Below are 24443 nucleotides of genomic sequence, written 5' to 3' on the forward strand. Positions count from 1 at the left end.
CAGAATTTGACTGGTCAGAAGAAGAGGAGGAGGAGGAGGAGGAAGAAGGACAAGGAGAAGGAGCTAGAGTGACACTATGAAGAAATCCAACTACTATATGTATAACTGTGTGTGTGTGTGTATAATGGATGAAGTTATAACAAAAATAAATAAATTTATGACGATTGTTTGTTTACAACTTCGAGTCCTGCCGGCTGCTATTTCCATATAATTAAATGAAGCTCATTTTGACTCGTCCTTCATTTTTTTTAAGGAAAGTAATCGCTTTCACATCTCACTATTACAAGATGAAACAAATTTTTTAATACTATTTTTTGGAATGATATATATTATCAGCAATAATAATGCAAATTAACTAAGTCATGCCTAACCATGATTGCCCTGATAAGGGTAAAATAGATGGTCATTATAAAATTTATTAATTTATTATTCATTTTATTTTTTCCAAGTTTGTGTATAAATTTTTATACCGATGTATGTACGCAATGAAAAGAACCGATTATTTAATTGTTGGTAGATCGCTCGCGGCTTTCACAACGAGATTAAGGTAAACATGACTTTGAATTGAGCTTAATTTTTGAATAATATATAGGTAATTGTTTTTCTTACATGTCACTCTAAATCAGAAACAGAATCAAAAAGCTAGTAATGCACTCCATTGAACACGACCCGATAATATTTTTTTTACCTGATCTTTCATGACATATATGTTTTATAAGAACAATTTTATTGTCCATACGACGTGATGAATCAACAATTAAAGACATCGATAATTTTTTAATGATGTAACTTCGACCATCCTGGAAGTATTATGAAACGAAATAGACTGAAAAAAAATAAAGATATAAATTTATTTTATAAATAGTGGATAAGTAGTTGGAGGAAATTGTTTTGGAATATATCAACCATTATTGCTATGTTTTAGACTGCTGTGGTTGAGTGGTGTATTTTTGTCTTGCCATATCTGTGTAGGCTTACAGCTGGGGCCACTTTGATATTTTTCTCTTTTCCACTTAAACCTCAGAAACACTTGGTAATGTGAGAGAATTCAAACTTTAATGAGTGGACGACAAAATTGAAAGTAAAAAATAATTTTAAATTCTTGTCATCATGTCAATTTTAAAATTCTTGTAATTTATAATCTTTTCCGTAAACTAATTTATCTTACTTTTAATTTATCTAATAATTTAATGTTTAAAACCATCTATGTAACCATTGGCCCAAAAAATCATTTACTTCTCCTGTGCTAAATATAAGACTCCTTTTATAGTGTAATTTTAACTACAAAAAAGGTTTTATATTTAAGACTGGAAGAGTATATAATCTTCAACTGTTTAGAGCCTGTCCTTAGATTTGGTAACCATTGAATATACTCTCTCTCTCTCTCTCTCTCACTATGTATATGATCTGACACAAATAGTTGGAAAAAGAAGACTCCTATGTTATCAGATTAATTAAGAATCAAAAAGTGTTTGCATGAATATCAAATCATGATTCTAAAAGTAATTTTTCAATATATGAAATAAATATGTGGATAATTTTATCTCAATTTGTAAAAAAATATTTCTTAAAAGCATTTTCTTAGTTACCAAAACATCCTAAGAAAACGAAAATGAACGTTGAACTTCATTTCAGATTATTGGAAGCCCAAAATAAACCTATAATAAACAGCACCAGCTCAACATTGGATATTTATGGGTCAAGCCTGTAGCTTCAATATGAGCCTGATGGGCTGAAGTAGCATGGTATTAAGGCCCAAGTCGAGGCCCATTTGTGGGACTATTTCACTTGCCGAATTGCCCAGGGTGGAGATGTGAAGTGTAATTACAATGTGTCCAACTGAAGATGCAAGCGGAAGGACTCCATTATTATATAACGATAACGTACAATTCACCTATCTTGCCCTGGTTAAAGGAGTTATGAAATAAGGAGGTTTAATCTTCTATGGGGTAATGTAATATTGTGGAAAAGGGAGTGATTAACTGAAAAAAAAAAGGTTAATATTATTATTTGCCCTTACAATTTGACTTAATTTTAGTTTAATCCTGTAATTTTAAGTCGATGGTTTTGGTTATTATAGTTTTATAAGGACTTAGCTATTGGTCCTTGGTGGTTTCTAGTAACACAAAAGCTTTTTTTTAAAAAAAATCACGTCAATTGAGTCATGAGAATTTATCAAAGCTAGGATATGCCTCCAAATTCAGAGAGTATTTACAAAGATATTTACAGATTACCCATTAACAAAGTCCTCATATTAGTAACAAGATTTGAACTCACAATCTTAAAGGTTATAAGCCGACTTCTTACTGATTATACTTTTATGAGTAATTTAGATAATTTCTTCTCAAATTAGGTGGTGAAGACCTTGATAGTCTATTATCAATCAGGAAGTATATTAAAAAAAGTTCCACTTGGCCAAAAATAAAAGATTGTTCTTTTAATTAATTATAGTCTAGATCTAGATATAATAGTTGGCAAAAAAAATGTAAATATAATAGAAAACAAGGGGAATAAAAATAGGTGGAAAAGTAAATAAGAGGTGTTTGACAACCTCCAAATCATGGTTTCAGAAATATTTTTCTACAAAACGAGACAAATTCCTTTACATATTTACTTCATAAATTGTAAAAACATTTCTGAAACCATGTATATCCAAACACCTCTTAAATAAATAAATTCCCCCAAACTGCGGTTGGAAATTGCAATGGCGGACATGTATACAGCGGATAAATACAAACAGCCAAACATATTCGGAGACAAAAATCGCGTGAAATTCAATCCCAAGGCCAAATTGTGGCGTACGCGGCTTCTCTACACTTCTCTTCTCCGAATCAAATATTCCACCACACAGTTTCTAATTCTCCATCGTCATCATCATCATCATCTCTGTCTCTTTCTCGTTTTTATTTCGAATTCTTTCTTCGATTTCAAGCCACTATGTGATTTGGTGGTTGAGGCATTGTATTTGTACTGTACCAAATTTAGCGTTCTGGGTTTTCTATCCAATGAATTATGTCAATGAAGCTGCACTTGTCGAACCCATGTTGTTAGCAGATGGAAAGCGGTGACGATACGAAATCAAAGGTATTTCGTCTATCGCAACCTAGCTGAGCGAGTTCCTTTTCATTTCTGCCTTTTTCTTTGATTGTCTTAGTGAGAAGGTGTACTTTAATATTGGTTGGCGTTACTACTTTTTGGCTCCATTTTGTTGCGCTAGTTTATTCGTGGGAGAAACAGTAGGAGAAGAAAAGTAAAAGTAGCCTCTAAAATCAGACATCTGCAGTTTCCTGATTCTCAATTTTTTTTTTTCGGGTTTACCGTTTTGTTTCCCTTTTGACTTCTTTTTTTGGAGTAAGGAAGCTCATATAAAATAATTTGGGGTTAGCATATTGAAGTTGAGGAAACCTACACTAGTGTCAGTATTCCTTGTAAAAGGAATAATGCAATTAGGCTTCTGGCAAGTTTTTGTAGTTTGTAAATGTAAATTAAGTTGCTGAACATGCAAGTGGAGGTGTTGGGAAATGCATGGTGTTCCATTTAATTGACTTGTATAGATAACAACTTGGTTAATCTTGGCTGTGGTTCATGTTGACTTGTGTGGATACACCTACTTTGATCAGCTGCTTCAAAAATCTTTATCTCGCTCATCTATAAGTTCTGTGCTTGAAATTTGCAAAACAATGTGTTGGAAATCCAATATACTTTTTTTTTTTTTTGGTGGCCGGGGGGGTGTTTCTAAACAATTTCCAACTCCCAATTTGGAGTTTGTAAGTACAATACGCTCTCACACTGTGATCATTACTGCAGTTTGCGGAAGTTTAATGATGAACTTAAAAAGTGCTCTGCACATATGTTGAAAGCTACTCACTGTAATTCACTGGCTTTCCTCCAGCTATATGTTTCATTATGCTTTAATCCTTTATGAGTTTACATGCCTAGAGATTGTCATGGTCTTCATTTGAATATTCTCCTTTATCAATAAGACTGTCATGGTCTTCATTTGAATATTCTCCTTTATCAATATGATTTTGGAAACCTCTTATATCTCCAAGGTAGTCAAAGGTGAAAGGTGTCCTTGCAGCACTAGATCTCTAAAATACTTTAGGCAACAAGGCCTCAAAATGTACATGTCTAATGAGTTAGATAATTATCTATTGAGCGTATCATTTCTGCATTAGATGATTAACTTTTTGGATTCATATCATAACTTCACGGCTTGAACTATTATCATCATAAATCATATCTTTAGCTGAAACTATCATGCACAGTAATAATCTCCTATCTCAAACTTTAGTCTTGAGTTAGATAGCTTTTGTTCCTTAAAGTTCAAATTCTATGTTTATCATGCCTCGATAATGTTTGAAGTGTTCTATTGATTGATGAGTTCTTGATGTTGATCTTTACATTGTTTCAAGGATTTTTACAAAGTGTTGGAGGTTGATTATGATGCAACTGATGAAAATATCAAATTCAATTACCGAAGGCTTGCACTGGTTGGTTCGCTATCCTTTATTGATAGCTCCTGGAGTGGTTCTCTCTATGCTTTTTCATTCTGTAGTTTCTTTTTACTAGAAGTTTGAGTTCTCACTCATCCCTGATTGTGCTTGGATTGTTGTAGAAATGGCATCCTGACAAGCACAGAGGTGATAGTGCTGTTACTGCAAAATTCCAAGAAATCAATGAGGCTTACAATGGTAACCATAAACTCTTTTATTAATAATAAAATATTCTGTTCCCATGTCTTTGTCAATGTTCATGTGGATTTGAAATGTAGTCTTTCTTGGGTTGTTTGGTGCTCTTACTCTTGTTGGCCCATTGTTTTGTTATTTTCTTTTCCTTTTCTGATCCCCTTTTGTCGTAAACTAATTTCAGGAGTGTATAAACCTAAGATTTGTTTCCTAGTTGGGAGTTTAATGCAAGTGAAGCTAATTTCAGACATTATGATAAGTCATCGCTAATTCAACAACTCTAATTGACAGAAATCCAACTTAGCACTTACGTTTCATTCTTCACAAACTATAACCCTGGTTCGTTAGATTATTTTTTGAGTAAATACTTCCCCATCTGTGAGACATTGTTTATCCTCTCATGATAATATTCTTTGACCTCTCTTAAAAACCCATAAACATGCCATACTTGAAAGAAAATTCTGGATTTGAGTCTGCCTGTTCAGCCTATTTTTTGGTGGTCGGAGACCCAATGCGACATTGTTTACTAAAATGTCATTCATTAACCCTCTACACAGGTTGGGTCTCTTCGATTTGCAGGCAAATGGAATATTTGTGGCTGGTGGCAATGTGAAGCAGTGCTCTTACCATCTAAAATCTTCCATTTACCCACAGATTGAAGGGAAACCAACACATGCAGATTAATGAAGGATATTCTAGTTGAACAACCATGCTGTTAGTCTTTTGTGCACCAAAAACGGAGCTTAATGGATCCCTTCATACCATATCCAAGTTTGGTTTTGGTCGTAGTGTGTTTTTGGGTTAAGGGACGGCTGCATAATCACAATATTGCTATTGCTGGCTCGAGAATCTAAGTTTGATCCTCTAACAAAATTAAAAACTGATAAGCGCATCTGCCAGTCATGAAGTAAATTTACTCTGTAGCCATAAATGGTTGGACTTTATTCTTTTTCTTTTTCCCTCACATATGGTTAGAAAATAGCAAGCCGTTTTTTTTTAGTGGCAATCTTGGATCTTTGCTGATTATATAGTTATCCTTTGACTTTTCCTAGTGTTGAGTGATCCTGCCAAACGAATTGAATATGACTTAACTGGAATCTACGAGATTGACAAGTATAGCTTGCAGGTATTGAATGTCAATTTCATTCAAAATATAAATTATTTATTTATAATTTTTATGATTGTCTCATTGGATTCTAAACAATGAGCATACCCCCAATGCTACACAGGAATATCTTGCCAGATTCAAAGGGATGATACTTACCTGCAACGGACTTGGCATCAATCACACTCAAATTTGGTAATTGTTTATGTCTGGTGTGGGTCTTGTTGTAATGATAATGCTCAACACATGATATTTATGTGCTCCATTACAAGTTATCATGTGAGAGATTGGTACACTATACTAGGATTTTAGTATTTTCCTACCACTTGGGACATTTAAACTGCACCAATATTGGGGTGATATAATATTGAAATATCACAAGAGATATTTCAATCGCACCAATTGATTAGAGAGAAAAGTCCAAATGATCGTTCTACAAGACTACAACTTTTTTCTCTTTAGTTGGCGAAGACTTGAATAAGGAAGATTTGTCTTTTGATTCTTGTAAAATCATCTGGGTTGACTTCTGATTCCAGTAAAACAATGCAGGTCACAACAATTGACCGAAAGCGTTGAATCCCACGATAAATGAGGTTCGGCTTTAACTCTGTCCTAACTTAGAAGTTCCTTGATTTGAACTTCTGAGCCAGCTTCAGAAGTTACTTGGTTTGAACTTCTCAACTGGCTGGTGGGGGATTATGAAATCAATTCTGAGGAACACATGAACGGGGATACTAATCTCAGCATAGAGTTGACACAGGATGCCCTGGAAATTTGGTCTGATTGCATTATGTTGTTTAACAATTAAGAAATACATCAATATATGTTTTGTATAACTAATCACTCAAATGTAAGATTAGGGTATGTTACCGTGTGGACCTCTAACTCCTTATACACATTTTTCTGCCACACATCATCTTCGCTAAGTTTTTTGGGCTGATAGTTTAGTGTGATGCTTTGGTGAATTTATTCATGGGAAGATCAGAATGTTGTTGAAAAAAGCCTGATGGAGAAACCCATGGGCAAACATGTCTTCTTGCTTTCGGGATCTATACATGACAAACATAAACTCTTATTGGAGACATAGACTGTCTGGAGTCTTATGAATGAGAACCTGTCTAGTTCCTTTGTTAGCTCATGTTCCTGTGGACTTTACAGTAGTGACAGGAGACACCTGCGCATGAAACGATTTGCGTACATGTCAAGATCCACAAGTTTCACAAGCTAGCCATGAGATTATTTTGGTCCTTCGAATCAGTGAACGGTTATCAATATCACTTTAGAGGGAAAAAAAAAAGTCTTTTTTTTTTAAAAAGCTAAAGTATATATTTTGTCTTTTAATTTTGTACAAAGTTTTAATTTGGTCTCTTAATTTAAACAAAGCATATATTTGATCCTTTAACTTCCAAAACATTAGATTTTAATTTTTTTTTTTGAAACAATCATGGATGTTTTGAAAATTAAACTTAATATGTTAATATTTGAGAATATTTTACTGATATTTAAAATCTTAATATCATCATTTTTTTAAAATAATTTTAAAGTTAAAAAACTAAAAGTACACTTTTTAAAGTATAAATTTAAAAGACTAAATATATATTTTTGTCTTTTTAAAATCTATTATACTTCAAATTTATCCTGTAAAAGCTAATTCAAATACACCATGAGTTCTATTGTGTATCGCCTGCAGCATTTACTTTTCGCCAGCAAAATTTTAATGTTCCTGTCAATGAACAGTGGATACAAGTAAGCTAAGTTAGGCAGGCTCTGTATAAGCGTGCGCATTCCTTTTTCTCGATTATGGGCTGGTATTCTTCCCTAATGCCCACAACACCTTCAAAAATAATTACAGAACCAAAATCATTCTTAACCATCATTTAAGTAACATATTGATTATGAACTAGTATTCTTCCCTTTTCTCGATTTTCAAGTGGCATTAAAGAGACGTGGATCTCTACCATTTGCTAGCTGTAGATCATAATTCATAAGCATTGCTGGACCTAGTTTTCGTCTTTTTCGGGTTATTGAACTCTATTGACCCGCAGGTAAGTCTTCTCTTTTGCTCCCGCTTCTTACGCTGCTGATTGAATTGTCGGCAGGTTGCTGATAAAGAAATTTCCTTTGATTTTCGTTTGGAATTTCAGTCAGGTAGAACTAGAAGAAAGATTAAAGGGAATATATGGTCTCCTTGTTTTCTATATAATGGCTCGTTGTTTGTCTCCCTTCTCCACACTCTGCTTCTTTAAGACTTGGTTCGGGTGAAGTAACAGTCTCGTTCTGCTGTTTCTTTAATTTAGTAAGCCTCTGCTTTTTTGATATCATGGACTTCTTCTTCTTGGTTGTTGTTGGTTACATTTTTCTCCTCCTCATTCATCTTCTCTTTCTTCAAGTTTTTTCCTCTATTCTCCTGGGTGTCATGACTATATTTTCTTTTTGGATGGCTTTTTGGTCGAGTCCTCCATAGCTAAGGCCTACGCTTCTCATTTACGTTACTGGGTAGCTGTTTAATTTTGTATTAAATCTAAATTTTGATACCTTTTTTGAGACTCACAATAATTCTCCTAAAGGAAAACAACCAAGAGCTTTCTACTTCCTAATTCAATATTTCCGACTTCATAACTATATACACACACACATGCACGCACACTTATCTAATTTACACCATTTGAATTTCATTTGCAGGAGATAATGAATTCGTCAGTTAGTGCCGAGGAAGTAAAACTGGAGAAACTACGAAGCAATGCTATGAGAGGCAAGTGGCCGAAAGTATTTGAAATATATGTACAAGAAAGGGCGCTACGCACAGCCAAGATAACAGGGACAGGAGACACAGTGTTGCACATGACTGTGTCTAATGGGCAAGAGAAGGTGGTGGCAAACATGGTGAACTTGTTAGTTCTTGAAGAAAATAAGCTCGGTCAGAATAATGTGGTGGTTATAGTGGATGAAGATGATGAGGAAAGCTGGAAAGCGAACAACGTCCTCGGGTCTCAAAATGATAGAAAGAACACGCCCCTGCACTTAGCAGCAACAATGGGAAATGTTGAAATGTGCAGGAAGATTGGTGGCACAGACCCCTCATTAATCACTAGACGTAACATTGCCGGGGAGACGCCCCTTTTCCTGGCGGCTCTTAACGGTAGGAAAGAAGCTTTTCTCTGGCTTCATTATCTATATGTGGGAAGCCATCGAATTTCTTCAACTGACGTTGCTCACTGTATAAGGTATAACGATGATACCATTCTTCACTGTGCAATCGCAGAAGGACATTTTGGTAAATCTAAACTAGCATTCATTCTTTCATATATTGTCAATGTACTTATGATGAAGTATTCGTAAGTGCAGATGTAGCAATCGAAATAGTTCACCTTTATAAAGATCTTGTAAGAAGGATGAGGCGCAACAAGGAAGGATTATCTCCACTTCATCTCCTGGCAGCAAAGCGTTCAGCTTTCAAAAGTGTTGGGCTACTTGACCTATCAATCCTCGGCCATCCAATTTATTGTAAGCTACTCCTCCGGTCCTTATATAAGGCCTCTTTAATTAATTTGATTAGATTAAGAAAGTTAGATAAATTAGTTAATTATAAGAAATGTAATGTTTTTTCTAAAATACCATAATCATCTTCCTTAATATCCTCTATCCATCTTCTATTTGATCATGGTTAGGGAGTATCCATAGGGATAATTTAGAAAAAATTGATAAATATGATAAATAGGTCTTATATTTAAGACTAAAATCAATTTAACAATTAGATCTTATATTAAAGACCAGAAGAGTATATTGTTTGTGAAGGGAATACATTGCAATGTGTACATACATACATATATCTACATTTGTGTGGGTGTGATTTCATGCTTTTTCGCCTTCTTATGCATTTCGAGCTTTCTATAACAACATTATACCATCATTAAAGACACTAGAGAAATATTGTACTTTTTATATATGATGCCTCTTATTCTTGATATAAGATATAATTGACTAATTTGGAAAGATTAAGGAAGCTAAATAAATTACTTTCAACTAGATATATTTGTCGTTTTTCTTCAAACTAATTTGCCTAACTAATAAATTCATATATAATCTAACAATACATGTAAGTATCTCAAAAAGATTATATAACATATGTTATAATCAGGTCATTATTTAGCTTTTCTAATCTCTCCAAATTAATCAACTGAGTTTTATATTAAGGATCGGAGGTAGTGTGTCTATATATATATATATATATATATATATAATATGCATATGGCTTGTTTGCTTGGAAATTTGAAGGGTTTTCAAAAGTTGAGGGGAAGAATCAGGCCACGACACTAGAAGAATTGCAACAATGCCGCAAGGTCCCCATGGGAGCAAAGGTCAAGCTTACTCAAAAATGTACGTATGCGTTACTCACTAGCCACTTGCTTCTGTCCATTAACAAAAGTGCATTTGCTTTAAGTAGCATTAGCTAGAGACCTTGCCTTTAACAATATGTAACGATGATATATTAGGAGATAATATATAGAAAAAAATAATAGTACTAGTTTAGTTCCTAAAATTTTTACTCAGTTATAAGTCAATTCTCAAATTTTATTTTGATGCAACTTATTAGTCGTTCAAACTCGTGCAATTTAATACATTTGTCCCTTCTACTTACTGGTTCATCACTTTGCTTGGTTTAAAAAAATATTTTGTCTATACTGACCTACATAGTGGACCTGAATATTCTTAGGGATATGGCGCCATCTGATACGAAAAATGAAGGAGAAGCACACATGGGCACTTCAAATAATGAGCAAACTTCTTCAGCATGCTTCTGACGAAGATATGTCAAATAATTTCGAGAACCACCTCTGAGCAACTTTCAATTTCTCTGCAAACAGAAGAGGATAATGGTAAAAACATTCATGAACACACACACACATGCTCATATTAAATCTTTTATACTCATTGTTCCTAGCACATACATACATATACATATATATATATATAGAGAGACCTGATAATATATATATGTATATATGCACTTCAGCAATGATAGTCGTATATTTACCATGATATATAATGATAGTGGTCAATACTATGAGTATATTTTTGCGCCAACAAAAATCTTGGAATTATAAACTAATTTTGTGGTTTGATTTGGACTACGAATGGCATTGGCGGATATGTAGAGTTGGAATCAATGGCAACACCTGTGTCTGGAACAATAACAATTGAGACACCTCTAATGATTGCTACCAAAAACGGTATTACAGAAATGGTGGAAAAAATTTTAGAATCATTTCCGTCAAGGATTAAAGATGTAAATGCTGAGGAAAAGAGCATAGTTCTTCTAGCAGTAGAATATAGGCAGACGGAAGTATTCAGGTTTTTGTGCAAACAAAAGTGGCAGCAAAGCTTGGAGTTGAGCTCGATTGGCTCAATCCTGGGGAAGCACTCACCGTATTAAGGGAAATCAATTGGTTCGAGGTGCGTATCTATGCATTTTCTAGTGATGAGGTCACACGAAAATTAAAATATTGAATATCACCCAAAAGTTTTTCTGAGGTTCAATTTTGCCCCATAAGTATTCAAATGGAGTAGTGTTGTCTCTTGTCGTTAATTATTAACAAGCAAAGTCATTTTTTAGCCATCAATGCTAATATTTTAATAAAGTTGAGGTAACATTGCTATGTTTTAAAACTTTCGGGGTGACATTGAACTCAAAAGAAAAAAATTTCCGGGGCAACAATGCTCATGAGCAAAAAAGCTCCCAAGATGAATTTGCAACTTAACCGATAAATTAAAGTAGACCATTATTTCAAACATTTATTTGACACAGTTTGTGAAGAATTCAATGCCCCATGGTCTCTTGGAGAGATACAATAGGAAAATGGAGACCCCAGAAGATATCTTCAGAGATAGTCACAAGGAACTTATGAAAAGCGAAGGAAAGTGGGCATCTAAAACCTCACAAGCATGTTCTGTGGTGTCAACCCTAGTTGCATCAGTGGCTTTCGCCACACGTACCAGTTTGCCTGGCAGTTATGATGCTTATAAGGGCTATGCAATCCTCAGAAACAAGGCCGTATTCAAAATTTTTGCAGTATCTTCATTATTAGCCTTCTTGTTCTCCCTCATTTCCACCATCTGCTTCCTTTCTGTTGCTGCTTCTCGTTCCCAATCTGTTCGCTCTTGGAGATACGTTCCTTGCAAACTTTACTTTGGTATGTACTTCATGTTCGTCTCCATTGTTTGTCTTTGGGTCTCTTTCTGTGCTGCTGATTTCTTCGCTCTCAATGATGATGGTCGAAAATTGGACAATGCACTTCCATCTTATATATTTTTGTCACTGGGGATCATCCTCTTGGTTGTCACACAGCTCCCCACATTCCTTGGTCCCACATTGTCTAGTATTTGGCCCATTCCTGCCCCTAGACGAAAGGCCACTCGTCCCATGGAGTACCAAAGGACGAATTTGAACCACTAAAGTTACGTGCTAGTCTTGGATTGTTCAAAGAACACCAACCTGCTTCACTTTTATTTTAAAAGCTTTTGTGTATGATTTTTAATGTTTTTATTTTCTTTTTCTGTTTGCAGTAATATGTGCAAGCGCATACCCTCGTAGTTTGGGTTTTATAATTGTTATGTTTTTTCAACTTCACTAAATAAGTTCATTGATTGATGTTGGGGTTCTCATATATATCTCACATCTAACCAAAAGAAACAAAACCAACAACAACTAAAAGAAACACAAATCACAAACCAGTATTAGAGTGTAACTCATTAACCTGTATCGGTTCTATCTTATTTGAACATATGATTGGGATAAAACCATCGTTAAACGGAGATTAACCCGATCATTATTAAGATAATATAATTTAATTAAAAGATACAAAAGATATCCATATATAACCTTGAAAAGGGTAATATTTAAATTAAAAAAGGCATTAATTTATAAGTAAATAAAATGTGAATGTATAAACTACATACTCTATAATCTAACCAAAAAAAAAAATTATTAAAGCACAAATTTAACAGAGTTACTACTGACTGAAGAGCAATGTTGAAGGATGGGTTGATTCAACCAAACTCAAGTTTATTCTGGGCACTAGTGATTTTGGTACGAAAGAAGACGAAACATGATGATTTTGTGTGGGCTATAGGGCATTCAAATGTCGTTATTTTCAATTTTGCAATTCAAAGTGACAATCTGCATAAGCATAATTGACAAATAAAGAAGTTGAAATTGACAATGGAGGGTGCTAAGAGTGACAATTTACGTATCAACAAGGGTAAGATGATCAATTCACAATTGCAGTCTTCTACTCACAAGTTCCTTGAAACCTGAGATTAATTTGAACGTTTCAAGGGACCTTACAAAGATAAAATCTCTTAATTCGATGCCAGAATGTAATTTTCCCGTTTCAAATAATGCACGAAGTGCAAGCCCACTAACAAAGTTCTCTCGGGCAAAAGAAGTGGATTCCAATGGTCAAAGCTGGCCCAACAAGCTCCTGAAGTATTGAGACGCCAACCGGTTCGGGCGCCGGGATTGGCCCCACCCGACTTTTCCAAGCCTTTCATTTTGGAGACCAACGGCTCCGGAAATGAGGTTTGAGCAGCATTGAGCTAAAACAGCCACCCCATATTCCTCTGCGGGGCCAACGCCTGTGTGTTCTGGCAATTATTAAGTGACAATAAAACTTGTTATTGTTGCCTGGGCATACTCAAAATGAAAATAAAAAATAGAAATATGATTTGCTTTGGACTCGTTATCGATATTAATATTAATCAATATATATTACTACTTTCGATACTCAATTAAAAAAAACTAATTAACTAATTTGAATATATTAAAAAAATTAGTTAAATTGGTTATTCGTAATAAATAGGTATTGTTTTTCTAATAAAATACCGTTATTAATCATGTGGATTAGGTAGAACTATTATAAAGATTATCTTAAAAAAAATAGATAGATATGAGAGACAAAATAGATGTGAGTCTTATATTTATGATTTAACTGAAAGTCAAATTAATTCTTATATTAAGAACTAAAAGTAGTAATATATATTATAAAAATTATACATATTATTGATCAATTTCGACTTAGGAAGCAAGACTGAAGAGCATGATGAAAGCAGAAAACTTGAAAAATTAACCTGAAACCAAAAAAGCAAAATCCGTTGGGGCTATTTTGTTTCGCTAATGAAGACAACGAGCTTCTCATCTTCAGCAGTGAAATTGACTTTTATATTCAAATTTGGCGGCTGCTTCCAGGTGTTGCTATGTGCCACAACACATCATTACTCCGCCACTTGCATATACATACATATAGAGAGAGAGAGGGAGGAGGATTTCTCCGCTTCCCCTCCCCTCCATTTCCAACTTTTCATCCACTTCCCCTTATCAATTATAAAATTACAATTTGAACAATCTATATTTTATATTTTATAAAATTATAAATTAAGTATTAAATTTTTAAAAAAATAAATAAAATTAAATTGAGAACGATAATAAAAATATTTTATAAGATTATTTTATATAATATAGAATCTGAACCCTTTAAATTACAATTTTAATAAGGCTCAAAATATAAGTTAAATTTTGTTGGAAAGGCTTAGATTTTTTTAACTAAAATGCACACCTTATATATTTATCGTTTTAAAATTATTTTAACTATTTTTTTGATAAACAGATAAAATTTATTTTATATTTTAAACAAGAGAGAATAGTTGAGATAAGAAGTGGATGAGAAGTGGATGAGCCTCCTCTCCTGTATGGCGAGGAGTTGGGTGGAGGCCGGAGGGGAAATAAGATAGGATGTTTAGAAACTCCAAAAAAGCATAAAAAAAAATGATTTCATATAATCAAGACAAAACTATTCGCACATACTTACTTTGAACTCTATAAAATCACTTTTGAAAAAAAGCTAATCCAAGCATCCCTATAAATCATTGCTCTAATTAGCTTTGAATGTGGATCTGTCATAGAGAAGAGAGATTCTAGAATCATTTTTTTTATAAAAAAAAAAAAAAAAAGAACAACAGCTGACCTGGCAAAAGAATTTATTATGCATTGCCATAAAATATTGTTCAATAATTGCGGATCATGTCATGCTCAAGTATTTATACATATTTGACTGCAATGTTGATGGGTACTTGAAGTTCAAAGAATGAATGGAAGAGTGCTTGTTGAGCAAGCCATGGTGGAATGAAGTGTTGTTGTCAACATATTGTACGCTAAGACAAAAAGAAAAAGGGAAAGTTCATTAATCAAGTTGGGTTTGTGGAATGAACTCTAAGAAATACTTTATAATAAGGAATTAGAGTAGCGTCACTGAACCGTTGGCCCAAAAGAAGAGCATTCACATACTATCATCATTAGCTGCTTAGTTTATTTTATATTTAAGTAACCAAAAAATAATATATCTGTTGGTCATGATCAGTGAAAAAATTTCTAGTAGTTTTTCTTTTTTATTGGAATCTGGTTTTCAAGTGATTTTGTTAAGGCTTTGAGGGAAATTATTTTTTAGGACCCAAATCTTAAATTTTTTAGTTAAAATACTACCTCCAATGCTTAATATAAGAACTTGTTTGGACTTTATTTTGGTCTTAAATATAAGACCTCAATTGATTTTGTCTCTCATATTTATCCATTTTTTTAAGGTATTCCTTGTAATAATTGTAGTTTTAGCCAATACACTTGATTAGTAAAAATATTTTAACAAAGACAAGATCTATTTATCACAAATAACTAACTTAACTAATTTTCTTACTCAAATTAGTCAACTAATCTCATATTAGGAACTGAAGGGAGTATATTAAAAAACGTAATTATTTTCAATGAGCCTGAAAAACTAATCTTTATCGGGATATAAAAAGCAAAGTAAATTTTGGTCATGTATATATAAAGATTGAGAATCGAATCTCCAACTACTTAAAAAATGAAAATTTTTGCCATTAATCACGCCAAATTAAGTTGATTGGCTAATATTACCCTTTAAGTTGCGTAAAAGATTAGCTTAATGTTCTTAGTGGAGCTTTATAGAGGCCAAAAAAATAGTAACAATTCTTTTTAAATTTACTAGTGGTACCTTTAAAATGTTGTAGTGATTTGTCTTATATAAAATTTTGAAAATTTACATCCTTAAGTATGACTTTTCTAATTTTGTTTAGTGGGGACGTTCTACTGGAGTTGTTGGCATTAACTAGCAATATAAAATACAATGCTGAAATAAGACTGATAAATTTTGGAGTTTCAAGAGGTTGATCATGTCTTTGACTTTAGAAAGCTAACTTCTCTCTGTGTTTTAAGTTTCTCAGGGTATGATTTATACTTTTTTTTTAATGTTTTTGACTAATGAGAAAGCAACCTTCACGTTATATTTATATTAAGTATAAACAAAACTTAATTTTATGATATGGGAGAAAATTAAAATCAATCAAAACAATACTTTTTTACTATATCAAATAAAGAGCTTAATTGTTTTGGTGAATGCAAAAGGTGAAAACCACATCAACCGCAGATATTATTTTCTATGGAATATTAAGAGTACAATATCAAGAGAGAATTGCAATAAAATCTTAAGTAAAGAATATATTCACAAAAAATCACATAACAGCTGAACAAATTATAATGACAGGTTTTAGAATAAAAAATAATAATAGGTTTCAGTTGTTTATTTGTCGTTAAGACTTTTAATAATTATTTTTCTTCTTTAGCATCTCACTACAATTTTCCCAAAGATAAACATCTCTCAACTAAATACCTACGTACACAAATAGTAGGATTCAAACTCCTAATCCTTTATTTAAGTGACTAGAGCCCAAATCTTGAGTCAGTAAAAACCTGATATTTATATTATAATATGAGCGGTATCACGTTAACTCAATCAAATGTTGAAAATAGAACTTTATCAAATATAAGAACTAATTTTTTTAAATTATTATAAGAGTTGTACCTGAGGAACTCAATCGGATTTTAAAAGAGATAAGTGACATATATAATTTTTTTAAAAAAATTTAATTTAACACATCCCTTCAGCTTCTGTTAAGGACGTTTTTCACTTGCTGGCGCAATAGAATGAAAAAGAACGTTTTTGAGCTACCATGACTTATTAGGTCAGTTCAAGCTTTAAAAAGATTCATGAATCTAAGAGAATTTAAAATCCCCTAGCATTCATATTAAAATATTCATGCATCTAAGAGAATTTAAAATCCACTAGCATTCATAAAATAAAGAGATTTTTTTAAAAAAAATCGCATCAGATTTTTATTTTAAGCTTTCTTTTGCCAGCTTTTATTTTAACTTTTTGTGAATTCCTTCGTTTGTTTTATGTTTTAATTAGAAAAATACACGATATTATTATTGTATATGTAAATATTAATATTTTAATATTCGAATCTTAAAATATATTATATGATCCCAAAACTATCTCCTTTAAATTACTCTTTTCATTCTATTTAAGTATTTTTGAGTGACTTCTAACATGTTTTACACAAAAAAAAAAAAGATTTAAGTCACTCTCATTTAAAATTAAAAACTTTTCAATCTTATCCCTATTAAATACTTCATCTGGTTTAAAATATAAAATAAATTTTATTGGAGGGGCTTGGTTTTTTTATAAGATAATATTCATTTTTGTTCAAGCATTTAATAAGTTATTTTCTAATTTTATCCCTTATCTATTTTCTTTTTTCTTTAATTCATTTATTATATTCTTTAACTTATTTATTGTATTTTTCACTTATTCTCTTCATTAATAAGGACATATTTGAAAAAAAAAATACATATCTTATATATTTATTATTTTAAATTGATTTTAACTAATTTTTTGATAAACATAAATGGATCAAATTTACCTTATATTTTGAAATGAATGGAGTATATATTATAATACCTTATAAGAACAAAACCAATTCAGTAATACTGGAAAGAAAAACACAATAATAAATAAAAGGTAAAATTATATATTTATATATAAAAAATTTCTCTTTCTACTTATAAACAGGATTAAAAAAAAAATTTATTCTATAAATAGGACTAAAGAAGTATTTACTATAAAAATAGTTACCAATATTTTTATATGATAGTAAAAACAAGTAAATTTGATGATGAAGGTCAATTTACACGACATTTTAATATCATAATAAAGTACTGAAATATTCCTCTAGTTCTAAATGTAAGACACATCTTGTAGTGTAAATTACACTACAAGATGGGTTTACAGTACAAGATGGGTCTTATATTTAAAGCCGGAAAAGTATTTATTTCTACCTTCATCTTTGAACACAAGATACCAACTACCCAAAACCAACTACCCAAAGAAGAGTTGCCATCTAACTAATATCAAAATTTAACAAATAATTCATGACCCGCACATCACATAACCCTTTTAAATTAAATATGTTAATTAAATCATCTAAAAATATTTTTTAAATGTTAATAGATCTAATAACAACTTGTTATGTCTTTTACTGTTTAACAACATACCCTCTCCCGTTTCTATTTATAAAACCCACTTCTTTAAAAGAGCATGTTTCTTTTTATAAGAGGCATTTTGAAGGTGTTTGTATATTTAAAATATTTTTTTTATTTACCCTCAATTAATTACATATCTTTCTTGTCTTTTGTTTTTCATATTTATTCTCCCATCTCATTTTTCACTCATTCTCCCTTCCACTTACATTTTTTTTATAAATAAAGATATTTTTTAAAAATAAATTATATTTTTTTTTACATATTTATTGTTTCTAACTAATTTTAATCAAATTTTTATCTCGTTATTTAGTTAATGGTCTCTTGAAAAAAAAAAACGCAGCGAGTATTATTATCTTTACATGTTTTATTTCAAAATATTTAACTTTAACTAAGTGTGGGTCTGGAAATTAATCTCCCCATCTCCCTATATAAGGACTCTAGCTCCTTCAAGATCCTATCGTCCGCCAAATATCTCTCATTATATTCTACTCTCTTTCACTTCTCAATCTCTCATCTCCCTTCTTCTCATTCGCACAACACAATCACAGTTTGCTCCCTCCTCCCCCTTCTTCTTCCTCGTTTCTCTCTCTAACCACTGCGACATCAACCAGAAGAGAGAGAAAATGGTAGCAGAAGCAGACGATAAACGAACTCTCATATTCACTTACGGAACCTTGAAGCGCGGCTTCTCTAACCATGTTCTCCTCCAAGATCTCATCCGCTCCGGCGACGCCGCCTTCGTTGGCGTCTTCCGCACGGCTAACAAATACCCGCTTGTCTGTGGGCCCTACCGAGTCCCCTTCCTTCTGAACTTCGTCGGATCGGGTCATCATGTCCGAGGCGAGCTTTACTCCGTGACGGCGCGTGGACTTGCCAAAATGGACGAGCTCGAAGGCACCACGCGCGGCCACTACGAGCGCTTGCCGATTGTGGTGTTTCGTGATCCGGCCGAGAACGACGGCGATGGTGAGGTGGAATTCCGATCGATCGAGAACGATGATATCGGTGACGGAGACGGATCATCAGGGCTGACGTGCGCGGCGGAGGCGTACTTCGCACACAAAAGCTACGCGGTGGAGCTGTGGAAGAAGAATGAAAAGAGAGGGTTTGAATGTTACACCGAGAAAGAGGCGAAAGGTTATGTGAAGCGCAAAGATAGGCCTCAGAATCTGACGTTTCTGGATCACATTCGCTTGTTTGTTACTTCTGACTGAATCACTGCATCTATTTTTTGCCCTTTTCGTTTCTTAGTTTCTCGCGCGAGAAAATTTCCCAACAATCAACATGTGGATGGAAAATTAGCTGCGATGGCTTTCTTGTAATTTCGCGGGGGGTGGATCTGGTGGGTCCCAGAATCACGAGGCGTTTGTGATTTCCATTTACTTATCACGCGCTTTGCTTGTTGCCGCAACTGTGTCTGGGCGAATATTTGGAAATTTTGTTTGTGTTATCAGCGATATTATCATCATCATTATTATGAGCAATAATCGGAAGTAAAAGTGGACATTTATTCTCTTTTTTAATTTATGATACACTAAGTTTCTTATTTCATACTATATCTCTTATCCTAATTATAAAAACTAGTTGATTAATTTAAGAAGATTAAGAAAAGAAGTTAATTTAGATATTTGTAACAAATAGGTATTGTTTTTTTAAATATTTTTGCTAATAAAGTGTATTAGTTAGAAATACTATTGTTAAAAAGACTATATTGGTAAAAAAAATACATAAATACAAGAAACAAAATATATTAAAGTCTTATATTTAGAACCAAAATAAAAGTCAAACAAGATCTTATATTAAGGATCGGAGGTAGTATAAGACTTAGTTCATTAATTCAAAAAAACTATAAAAGTTAAATAATCACTTAATTATAATATATGTTACATGAACTTTTTGAAATACTCACATGTATTATTAGATTATAGTAGTATATTAGTTTATAAGTCAAATAAATTAGTTTGAAAAATAAAAATAAATATAATACTTTAATGAAATTATTTAACTTTTTTAATCTTTTCAAATAAGTCAACATGATTTTATAGTAAATATCATAACTAAGTATATTTTTTATGTTTTTTTATTGTGCCAATATGTCTTTTTATGCTATAAATCTAGTACTCTTTTTTGGTTTTCAAAGATTAATATATTAAGTATAGCTTTTAAAAGGAAAAATAATTTTAAAATAGTAGCATTTGATTTTGTTTTTTTGTTAGCAATTTAAAATTGTAACCACGCGCGTGACGATTAAAAACATACTTTATAAAATTAATTAAACCATACTGCCTTATTATTTTTACTACTACTAAAAAACTAGAATATGGATCTGTGACGTTAGAAAATTGGGATTTTGAAGGATTCAGATTTTATTTGATGTAGTTATATGTTGATAATTCATTTTTATATGATTATGAATTCATCATGATATGTGAGAAATTAAATAGCTGATATAATCATACTGCATGTGTTATTATTATAACATTAACTTGGGTATTATTGAGTTCACCAACTTGGAATAACACTCCTAATTTAATCTTTTTTTATATAAAATCCAACATAATTATTTGATTCACAAGGATTAAGGTAAACTCATCCATATTAATAAGGCAAATTGAGGACTTCTACTTTAATTAACTACAAATTAGAAAAACTTTAATCAACAGCTAGGTTTGGAGCAAAGTTATGTGTATAATTAACATCGATTTGAGATAATAATAGTTGAATTTGACTGTAGTTGTGAGATTATTTTATTAAAAAAATAAATTATAATCTTTTCTTAAAATTACAAAGTTAGGTATAACTAGAAATTAATCTAATAATTGATTAATCATATCATGATTCTTGAATGCTGCATCACTGATTAAAAAATTCCTTTGAAAATAAATTTTTTGTATTAAAATAGTTAAAAATTTAGTATAAATGGTAGGTTAGTCTGGGCTTAAATATAAATAGTTGGTTTTAAATAAATAATAAGGATTGAGTCTAATAAAAAAAACTAATACTTATAATATGATTAATTAATTTAAAAAATTTTTTACATTTAGTATTAAACAATAACTTCAATAGTAACTCAAACATGTCCAATACAAGGATATCTATGCTTACAAAAATATACTTTTTTAATTCTTAATATATTACCTAATTGTTAAATTAATTTTTTTTCTAAATATAAGATTTATTTTTTATATTTATCAATGTTTTCTAAATTACTCATATGGAAACTCCTTTAGCCATAATCAAATAAATGAAGGAAGAAGGATATTAAGAAAAATAATTATAGTATTTGAGAAAAATATTTTATATTTTTTATAATTAATTAACTTATTTAATTTTTTTAATCTAATTAAATTAGTTTAAAAAGTTTTATATTAAGAATTGAAAGAGTACAAATTTAAACTAATTTGTATATTTAATACTAATGCGGGAGTAGTACATTCGGATACGGAACTATAAAAGCAGAATTGCAGAACATGTGAAGCTCCATTGTCGCATGTCTCAGTAATGATAAAACGCATCTTTATCTCTCTCACACACACAGAAAAACAGAATAACCAGAGACTGCTTTTCCCTACAGCAGGCAACTCCACTTATCATACATATATTTGGTTTATAGTTGGCATTCATTGATGGCACACAACACACAGTCCCCACCACCCACCGCAAATCGTACAACGCCTTACACCTAATAGTACAAAGTTGCTTTCCCTTATCGCCCCCAGCCCACAATGGAATGGAATCCGTACCGCTCCCTTGAGGAGAGGCACAGGATTCTGACACGTTTTGGCATCGTGGGCCTCCGTACTTTGTACCTTTCCTCACGCACCCTTTCTTTTCTGCCAACAATGCACGCGCGTGCTCGTGTTTGTCACTCACTCCAAAATTGCCTCCCATCCTCAGTGGGTCCCACTTTAGCACAGCCACTTTCATCAATCTCAATAAGCCTAACCTTTCCTCCTCCCCTGTCTTTGCTTTTATTTTGAGTGTGGTCATCTCATCCCCAGCGCATTCCTCCAAAGCACAAATAATCATTTGATGATGATAAATAATTTCTTTGGGGGCGAAAAAATATATATATTCCGTAACAAGCTGAGTTTTCTTCTGGCACAATGTCATTCTAACTTGTAAGGCATGATTTAGAAGATAATTTCTTGAAAAAAACTATTTTTAGAATAGATTTTATAAAAAATTGATTATGATAAAATAAAAACATTTGAATAGTTATTATGAGAAGTATTTTTTTTATACACACAAAACATTAAAAAACACTTTTTATAAGTACAAAATTTTTATTTTTTTAATCTTGGATTAATTATCTAACTTTTATATTAGACATAAAAAATTATTGATTATTAATGAGATTAGACTTCTTATTCATAGGAATTAGGAGGCTTTCTTCGCTTATGTTCATAGATAAGAGATCCCATGAGAGATCATTTAGCCAAATTAGCCCATAAGACATCTTTATCTTTAATGAACCACCATGAAGAGGCAGACACGTGACGAGGAAAGGTAATTTAACCTTGCTGTTATTTTTTATTTCTTTTTTGAATCATTTGATCATTTGAATGAGTACAATACAATTTCTATTCAAAAAATTAAATATCAAACATCCCATTGATTAAAAACCACATTTAATATACACAAATAACATTGGAATTTTGGAAAAAAAATTATAAATTTAAAAGACAAAATAATTTAAGATACTCCTCCGGTCCTTGATATATAATCCAATTGTTGAATTGGTTTTGGTTCTAAATATAAAACCAATTTATCATATTTATCAATTTTTACTAAATTACCCCTATGGATACTCCCTCAACCATAATTAAGTAGAAGAGGAAATTAAAATTGGATATTAAGAAAGATGATTATGGTATTTTGAAAAAAATGTGTCACATTGCTTATAATTAACTAACTTACCTAACTTTCTCAATCTAATCAAATTAGTTAAATAAGCCTTATATTAAGGAATGGAGGAGTATTATATTTAGAATGAAAACTAACTTCCCATCAATTCTTGTATTTAAAATAAAAAGAATTACTAATCATCAATATCAAATCATCTTGACGTCGAAAACAAGAATATAAGGTAGAATGGAGAATACTAAAACTACTAAAGACAACATGCATGAAGCGTGGAGAACTCATTAAATCATCTATTTCGATGACTAAAGAAGCATACAAAAGTTACAAATGGAAGTTATAAACCATTAAAACAGACATCTTCCTTTTTAATTTCTCTCATTCCGTGATACGATGAGTATTGTTCTCATTGATGGATCCAATACCATTCTAGTTTATATCATTTTCTTTGAAATCTATCTTTTCAAGAAAATAATATAATTCTTTATCAATTTCATCGTCGTCTCTCTTTTCCACCATTTTTCTACAACCTTTTGTAATGTTATTGTGTACGCATATTCCTAACTTACAATATATGCCTTGTGGCCATTGCCACTTGGGGAGGGACCGCACCATCCCCCCAAACCAAAAAAAAAAAAAATCTGAATTGATAAAGGCAGGTGATGCCGTGATGGGATGGGAGAGAGGAATAGGATCGCACTATGTGGAAAGTGGAAGTCCCGCATTGCCCATTTTAGAAAAGATGTCGTGGTAGGGCATCCGGCGTCGAAGAGTATTTTGGATTTCACACGAGGTTCGGCTAAGCATTGGTTTGCCGATTTTTTCTTGTTGAAGCAGCACGCGTTGTTATTATTATTATCATAAAAATTTTAAAAAAATACTTCTAAAATTTCAAAATCTTAAATAAAAAAATGATTATATTCTGCTTTTCGAATGTTGTTAATTGTTATTAAAGTGCAGTAATAACAAGACTGATTTAAAATTTTAAAATTTAAAGATTTTTTAAAAATTTTGTTGTTGTTGTTGCTGTTATTATACTGCATAAAGTGTTCACGAGGCTCAAACTCGAAGTTGTTTTCTTCGAGATTCAAGTCCTTGATTTTGCTTCGGCCAAAAAAACAAAAGAAGTCCTTGATTTTGGGGGTGAAGTCTATCTTGAAGCTTAGTTCAGTGTCCTTGATTAATATTTTAATATTACTTTCAGTCCTTAATATAAGATGTAGTTGGTTAATTTGAGTAAATTAAGAAAATTAGTTAAGTTAATTATTTGTAATAAATATGTGTTGTCTTTTTTAAAAATACCCTTGTTAATCAAGTATATTAGCTAGAACTAGCATTA

The 24443-nt window shown here is 32.0% G+C and overlaps 4 protein-coding genes across 4 annotated transcripts; all 4 read left to right on the forward strand.

Annotated features, from left to right (window-relative positions):
- The first annotated feature begins 30 nt into the window (after positions 1-30).
- On the forward strand, positions 31-19507 carry LOC114721742 (putative gamma-glutamylcyclotransferase At3g02910). The gene is made up of 2 exons (XM_028907589.1): positions 31-45; positions 18707-19507. Exon 2 carries the CDS (start codon positions 18865-18867, stop codon positions 19453-19455), a length of 591 nt encoding a protein of 196 aa, XP_028763422.1. The 5' UTR covers positions 31-45; positions 18707-18864; the 3' UTR covers positions 19456-19507.
- Positions 2784-6719, forward strand: LOC114721729 (dnAJ-like protein slr0093). Its single transcript, XM_028907581.1, has 6 exons — positions 2784-3084; positions 4416-4493; positions 4619-4694; positions 5741-5814; positions 5918-5988; positions 6343-6719. The coding sequence occupies exons 1-6, from the start codon at positions 3055-3057 to the stop codon at positions 6383-6385; spliced, it is 372 nt and encodes a 123-aa protein (XP_028763414.1). The 5' UTR covers positions 2784-3054; the 3' UTR covers positions 6386-6719.
- LOC114721722 (uncharacterized) lies at positions 8011-9225 on the forward strand. The gene is made up of 4 exons (XM_028907570.1): positions 8011-8089; positions 8476-8932; positions 9018-9067; positions 9139-9225. The coding sequence occupies exons 2-4, from the start codon at positions 8482-8484 to the stop codon at positions 9142-9144; spliced, it is 507 nt and encodes a 168-aa protein (XP_028763403.1). The 5' UTR covers positions 8011-8089; positions 8476-8481; the 3' UTR covers positions 9145-9225.
- LOC114721611 (uncharacterized) lies at positions 10961-12359 on the forward strand. The gene is made up of 3 exons (XM_028907476.1): positions 10961-11024; positions 11165-11247; positions 11600-12359. Exons 1-3 carry the CDS (start codon positions 10961-10963, stop codon positions 12245-12247), a joined length of 795 nt encoding a protein of 264 aa, XP_028763309.1. The 3' UTR covers positions 12248-12359.
- Positions 19508-24443: the final 4936 nt, after the last annotated feature.

The sequence above is a fragment of the Neltuma alba genome, unplaced genomic scaffold, assembly GCF_004799145.2.
Source record: "Neltuma alba isolate B1F8T4 unplaced genomic scaffold, ASM479914v2 tig00002292_pilon, whole genome shotgun sequence".
In the NCBI taxonomy this organism is placed as follows: Eukaryota; Viridiplantae; Streptophyta; class Magnoliopsida; order Fabales; family Fabaceae; genus Neltuma; species Neltuma alba.